The sequence below is a fragment of the Zeus faber genome (genome assembly GCF_960531495.2).
Source record: "Zeus faber genome assembly, chromosome: 2".
In the NCBI taxonomy this organism is placed as follows: domain Eukaryota; kingdom Metazoa; phylum Chordata; class Actinopteri; order Zeiformes; family Zeidae; genus Zeus; species Zeus faber.
In genome coordinates, this window is record NC_137189.1 from 29,568,274 (window position 1) to 29,575,773 (window position 7,500).

Here is a 7,500-nt window from a genome sequence, read left to right on the forward strand (position 1 = left end):
TTCTCTCATGTACTCCTCTCTCTCTTCCTCCATGCAGTTGAGCTATGTTAGTTTGTTTCTGATATTTATATATCTATATTTACATTATATTTATCTATATATGATGTACTATAGTACACCGTATCTAGTGCAAGAAGTGTAGGGTTGACAAAATAAATAAAGAGTCTTTAGACCAAAGCGACATTACGTACATTTTGTCATTCGTAGTGGAACCGACTGTAAGAAGAGGTACGAGTGGAATGGAAGAGTTTGATTTGTTGGAGGAATGGATAGATGGATGGATGAAACTCTTTGTAAGGTGGAGAGGTCAGCAGGGGGGGGGTTGGGAGTAACCCAGGTGGCCTTCAGCTTTTCGTGGAGGATAGATGGATAAATAGATATTCAACCGTTCTGACAGCAGGGGGCAGCTTGGTTCACCACCGCAGACAGGTGGGGAAGAGTCGGATTCTGAGTCTTCATAGTGATGGAACAAGGGAGCAAGGGATGGAGGAGTAGAGCGAGGGATGTTAGAAGAGGTGGGGGTGAAAGGGCTGGGCGAGGAGGGCGAATTTCTCTGGACACAAGGGGCAGATGGAGGGGGGAGGAGGAGGGAGATCGGAGCGAGGAAAGGAGAGGGGGGGGAACAGGTGGGGCAGAACGGAGGATGGGACGTGCTGGGTTGGATGGGCTGGCATGGCACTGGCGGACAGCAGGGGAGATGGGGAGGAGAGGAAGGATGGAGAAGAGGAAGGATGGAGGAGAGGAAGGATGGAGAAGAGGAAGGATGGAGGAGAGGAAGGATGGAGGAGAATCAAAGACGAAGGACAGAGGAGAGGTAGGATGGACAAGAGGGGGAGAGGAAGGATGACGGAGATGGGAGAAGCTGGGAGGAAAGATGGATGAGAGGAGGGGAAGGATGGAGGAGGAAGAGAGGAAGGATTGATGGGGGGAAACGGGGAGGCAGGATGGCAGAGAGGTAGAATGAAGGAGAGGAGGGATGGAGGAGAGGAACGATGGAGGGGAGGTACTGTAGAATGGAGGAGAGGAACGATGGAGGAGAGGAGCAGAGGAAGGTCCACCCTTCCTCTGCTCCTGGGAGGGAGGAGGAGAGGAAGCATGGAGGGAGGATAGGATGGATGGAGGAAGGATGGAGGAGAGGAGAGGAAAGAGAGAGAGGAACGGTGGAGGAGAGGAGGAGAGCGGCCATGTCCGCTGCCTTCGAGTACATGTGAGTGTGTAGCTACAATATGTCTTTTGTGTTTGTGTGTGTGTGTGTGTGTGTGTGTGTGTGTGTGTGTGTGTGTGTGTGTGTGTGTGTGTGTGTGTGGGAGGGTGGGTGGGTGGGTGTGTGTGTGTGGGTGGGTGTGTGTGTGTGTGTCTGCATCTTTGTGTCGGCTAATCTGGGCGTCAGCAGCTTTTTGAGGCTTTTGTGCTGACAATAATCACACACCGCTCCTCTTTTCAATTCATCAGCAACAACAACAAGGGATCACATGATGGAGAGAGAGAGAGGCCATGAACAGAAGTTAAAATGGCCATCATGTTGCCAGGTTACAGCTTGGGATGATGGCACTTGCACGTGCGTGTGTGTGTGTGTGCGTATGTGTGTATGTGTCACTGTCCTGCTTCTGCTGTAAGACGCAGCAGACAATACGCAACAGATATACACATATGTCATATGGTATCAAAGTGCAGTCCTGGTAAATACACTTGGTTAGTGAGGACCGATGTTGCTGGTGCACACCCTAACCAAAAAATAGTCAATTTGGAGACTGGTCCTCACAAGTATAGCAAAACACACACACACACACACACACACATACACACACACATTTGTGTACTGGTAAAAGTGAGGACCAAGTAATACACCTGGTTAGTGAGTAGCAAATCCACCGGCCAAACGCCACCCAAGTGACGTTTTTTCAGGGCCCTCCAACACAGAGACACAGGTGATGGGGTTGAAAAGTACCAGTTTTATTGTAGAGAGTGGGCAAGATGGAACAACTCCAAAGCAGATAGAAAACATGTCATGACAAGGGCTCCTCATATGTGTGTGGGCATTGGGGTTTTACCTGTTGCTCGTCGATTGCTCTAGCGAACAACAGGCGTACAGCCACCCTGGTCCCGGGCCCAATTACCTGGACCCAAGACGTGCTGAGTAAAAACTGCTTAAACCAGACCACCTCCACTCCACACTTCTAAAAAATGTATCAATTTGGAGACTGGACCTCGCAAGTATAGTAAAACAAATACACTCACACATTTGTGTACTGGTATCAAAGTGGGGACCGAGTATGTACACCTGGTTAGTATTGCTGTGCACTTCTTCACCCTGTGTCAATACAGAGACCGGTCCTCACAAATATATATATATATATATATATATATATATATATATATAGTGGACACACACACACACACACACACACACACACACACACACACACAAACACAACTGACAACAATACATTTCCAGTCGTGGCCATTTTTTTTTCCAAAGAATAATTTAATTCATGTTGAGCCATGTGATGGATAAACAATAGGTAAACCACTGGTAAAATCTGTAGCAAGCATTATTAATAATAATAATAATAATAATAATCAACATCATTATTATCATCATTGTCATCATGGCAATAACATTAATAATAGGAATACAATCAAAATGATAAATAATAACAATATCAGTCAGAGGGATCATCATTACATCTATACAAGCTACAAATATCAGCATGGTCCGATTCTCTTTTTATTAAAAAGTCCCGAAAAAAAAACAACTTTACAAACGACCCAATTCAAGATTTGAGGGAGGGGTGGAAGTAAAAACAAAAGTCCTCCTGGTTTGTTTTTTAGGGAGTAAGGGAGAACGGAGGTGGAGGTGGAGGTGCATGAGCCATGGTGATCTGGTTCCATTTATTAAGTTACCATTTTTTTCCGTCTGTTTTTTATTCCTAAAAAGCTGCATTCTGCATGGACTGTAAGAAGACTGGTCTTGGAAAAAATAATGATAATGATAATAATCTTTTCATTTTTATCCCCCCCAATGAACCATAAAGCGTCAACTGGAGACTGATCAAATTCAAAATAAAAACAAAATAAATGCAGCGGATACTAACAAGGCTATAAGTGGACACAACCTTCTTTTTTTTTTGCACTTTCAGAAAACCACTTTAAAGAATTATTTAACGGAGAAAAAACAACAACATATTTAATCCCCAGAGGGAGAAATGTACAGGGAGTGTTTTTATCACTCTTTGTGACTCAAAAGAAAATAAATAATAACTTATAGGTAACTCACAAGTAACTCGAAAGCAACTTAAAGGTAACTCAAATGTAACTTTAAAGTAACTAGAATAAATAAATATAGAATACATTTTTGGACCGACTACTTGCAAATTCTTCCCCAAGAGGGTTGCTGAATGAATTAGACCATTGACACCATCACAGAATACTGTAGATGTAGTTTTGTCGTTCTGATTCTTTTTGGGGTTATTCTGTCTTAGATTCCCTCAGTGCTGTCGTGTCGTACGTTGAGAGAAAAGGGTTCTACAAGCGTTCTACAAAAAGGGCTAATGGATCTGTGTTAAAACGTCCATCCTTATCTGATGGTAATTAGCTCAATAATTTATACCCTCTTTTGGCTATTTGTGTGTACAGTATTTGCCGAGTTTTTATTTTTATTTGTTTTTTCGCTTTTTATTCTCTTCTTTTATTATTTCATTTTTTATATTTTCAAATATTTATACAAACAGAATTATTTTTTATAAAATAATATAAATTGGAAGAAGTGTAATTTTAGATGTTAAGTCCAAAATAATACATAAGGCGGCTTCATACTTGATGATGAACTGTCGGACAGGATAACGTGTTCGTTTACCCAACCATTACGAGACACCTTCGCACATTTATCCTCGGGATGTTTCGACCCTTTTCTCTCGGCGTATCATGTCCCGTTTTTTTGCTTTCCGCGTGGCGACGTCGCATCGTCATGATCAGCTCTGTTCAGCGAGGGAGGCGTGGTCAGAAGGGGCGGAGCTTCGACGTTGTATTCATTGGTTTCCTGTACTGCAGTGTCACCTGGATGTATTTTGTTCATTCCAACTGGTAGGGGTGGAGTTAAGGTTGAGGGGGGTGGTGAGGGTGATGGGTGAGAAGGCCACACAGTCACAAACAAACACCCAGCGAGTTTTGGAACAAGGAAAATAAGGAGAACGTTGTGGGAGAAAAATAAATCCTTTTTTTTTTTTTTTTAACCCACAATTCCCGGGTCGGGGTTCAAGACGGTGCTACTGTGCTTTCCTTGTCAAGAGTACAGTGTGTACGTATGTGTGTGTTTGTGCACGTGGGTGTGTGTATGTCCAGCGTGTGAGTTCATACAAAGGACAAAAGAAACACCAACGGAAACATCACTTAAAAAAAACAACTGTCTGTGTAACCTAAATACATCAACAATAAAAACATTTTTTTGAATATATTATCTTTTTTTTTTTTTTTTATCTCACTTTGCCTCCCGACGTATAAATGGAAGATTTGTCCATGTGTGGCATTTGTTTTTTCTCCCATCATGCTTCTTAAGTTGCCTCCACTTCCACCAAAGTCTTCAACTTCCTCTGTCGAGAGTCCACCTCCATTTTTTTAAATTTCATTTTCTAGAAGCCACCTCGAGGATTTTTTGTTTTGTTTACAACATAAACATATTTTGACATTACTCTGTCCTTGAATTTTGGATCAACCCTTAAAAAAAAAACTAAAAAGAAACAGACACAACAATGAAAGTTCCCGAGTTATGTTGCCACCTTGAATTAACTTGGATCAAACAGGCTCAACGCAGAGTCACCTCAGCTGTGGTCTCCTTAGTTTTTTTGTTTTTTTGTAGGGAAGGGCGGGGCCTTGCGATCCTCCTCAAAAGGTCCTTGAAGGTTCCTGGAAGTCCCTTGAGGGTCCCCGGGAAGGATCCGCGCCGGCCTCAGTCGTGCAGCAGCTCCTGCAGGCAGCTGGGCGACTTGAAGACGTCGGGCACCTCGCTGTCCAGCTTGCAGATCACTTTGTAGATGGCCTTCTTCCACGATGGGTCCACGTCTTTTCCCGCCACGATGGCGTTGAAGAACTCGCGCAGCGTCACCTGCGCGACCTCCAGGAAGCGCTCCGGCACCTGGCGGCGGGGAGGGGGGGGGGGGGGTGGGAGAGAGGGGGAGACGGGGGAGAAGGAGAGAGATTCCGTTGGTGAGGCGTGCTGGCAGCGCCGCCTACTTGCTATTATTTTACCTACGCTATTATTACGGCGGCTGAATTTCACGCCCGCTCCTCCTCGCACAGCGACTGGAGCGCGGGTCTGCTCAGGTGCGCTCTAACTTTGTGGAAGGTGGTTGCAGCGAGTGGTTGACCCAAATATTGCACCTTTTTTCTGTGCCAACTCCACAAAGATCATCGAGTTCTTCAAAAGATTGTTGTTGTGTTTGGTCGTCGTTTGCCGTGTTGTCTATTCATCTATCGATTAAGAGAGAGTGAGAATCATTTTCTATGGGTTTATTTCGTCACCTCTATTTTATTCCGATTATTTTGGACATTATTGTTGTTGCTCATTTCTCGATGTCAATTTCACTATTGTTGTTTTTCACGTAATGATCAGTTGTGTGTTATATTGCCATATAAACATACATGTCTGGTAACACTTTGGCACCGTGATAACTCTTGCCAAAAAGCAAATTTGAATTGAGACTCTTCTGCAGATGTACAACCAAGATGGACAAACTCCTTGCAGTAGTAGGTGAACAGATGTGTGTTAATGTGTGTGACTGTGTGTCTGTGTGTGTGTGTGTGTGGGGGGGGGGGGGGGTTGTTTAACATATAAGTGTGTGTGTTGATAGTGGTGGTTGACAGCAGAACAATGGAACACACACACAAACACACACACAAACACACACACACACACACACACACACACACACACACAGACACACACACACATTTTTCATTCTATTTTCTGCTCTTTTTCCCGGGGGCAAGATCATACAAAGACACTAAACAACTGAGGATACCCCCCCCTCTCACGCACGCACGCACACACGCACAGTTTCCTTCTTTTCGTCCTCAATTATTTCTTCCCTCTTTCCTTTTTATCTTCCTGTATGTTTCCGACACATGACAACCGTGTGCTGTCTGACAGTTGGTGTCTGACCCCGTCACACGTGGCAGGACATGGCAAGGTTACACCAAACACACACACACACATACACACACACACACACACACACACACACACACACACACACACACACACGCCAACACAATGATTCCCTTGCACCTGCTCGTTTCTAAGGAGGCAGTGGATATTTCAATGCGGTCCTCCGTCTCTGTCTCACCGTAGACACACACACACACAGACACACAGACACACACACACACAGACACACACACACGCACGCACGCACACACACCTAATATACATCTACACACACACTGTAGACAATTACTGTACGTATAAACAGATACACATCCAACACGTCAAAAAATGCACATGCAACACCAAATCCCAAGCACACATCCACCCACATCACAAGGTGAAACTGAATTTGCTTATTTTACCACCGAGAAGTAAGAAGCGTGTTTTTCAGCAAATATTTTTCTGACTTTAAGGAGGTGCAGAGGTGCTCTGAGGTGGAGTCTTGCTAAGACAACACTTCATAGGATAACACTTTAATAATCCAGGTCTGTCAGTCAGAACTCAGAACTCAGATCTCATATCACAGTTGCAATACTAGAAGTAAAAACAAACGGCCTTATTCAAGATCAAATCCAAACTAGCGATTGAAAAACACTTCTGCTAATAATGGTAATGAGCGTCTGTGTGGCAAAGGCTGCTCTAACTCACCAGATTCAGCAGGATAGCAGCTCTGGGTTTCATCGGAACACGTTTCACAACTATTCGTGGCGGTGAAAGGTTCGGCTCTTTCTTGGAGATCGGGTTTGTGACGAGTCTCTCAGTGAAAGGGGTCGTTACGTTTTCTGACTGTTGGTTCAGTCGGTTCAACGCATGGTGAGCGAGGACTCCAACGATGAACAAGGGTCAGGAGAGTCTGTTCAGCTCTGAGCTAAGAAGGGAATTCGCACGGGAAGCATTTGGCTGTCAAAACGATTTATTTCGGGGGAATATAAAGAGTAAATCTGTCGCATTCAATATGAACTGTGACAACTGGTCCCTTTTTTTTTACCTTGGTGTGTAATTTACTCATGAGTATTTATTTTCAGTTTGAGTCCAAGATTCACTCTTTTGACGGATTGACTCCAGACTACTGAGTCATTTAAACGATTCGGCAATGATAGAAATGGTCGCAGGACATGTTTGTTATGTTTTTAGTGGTGAACAGGATGGTGGTTTACTGTCGTGGGATTATTTCACTGTAAAAAGTGTTGCCATGGCAGAAAACCGGTTGGGAAATGACGAAAAGACGGGTCTCCTCGTCTCCTTTTGTCGACGGTCCAAACGTCCTTTGTTCGAGTCAAAGTTCTCCAGGGAGCGAA

At 44.1% G+C, this 7,500-nt stretch overlaps 1 protein-coding gene across 1 annotated transcript in view; it reads right to left on the reverse strand.

Moving 5' to 3' along the window:
- Window positions 1-4,945: 4,945 nt before the first annotated feature.
- LOC307246202 (prospero homeobox protein 1-like) overlaps window positions 4,946-7,500 on the reverse strand; it is a gene marked incomplete at both ends in the record, with an annotated part of 27,376 nt that continues 24,821 nt past the window's right edge. Inside the window, one exon of the mRNA XM_080022048.1 lies at window positions 4,946-5,131. Coding sequence (XP_079878174.1) covers window positions 4,946-5,131 — 186 coding nt within the window. The remainder of the gene's footprint in view (window positions 5,132-7,500) is intronic.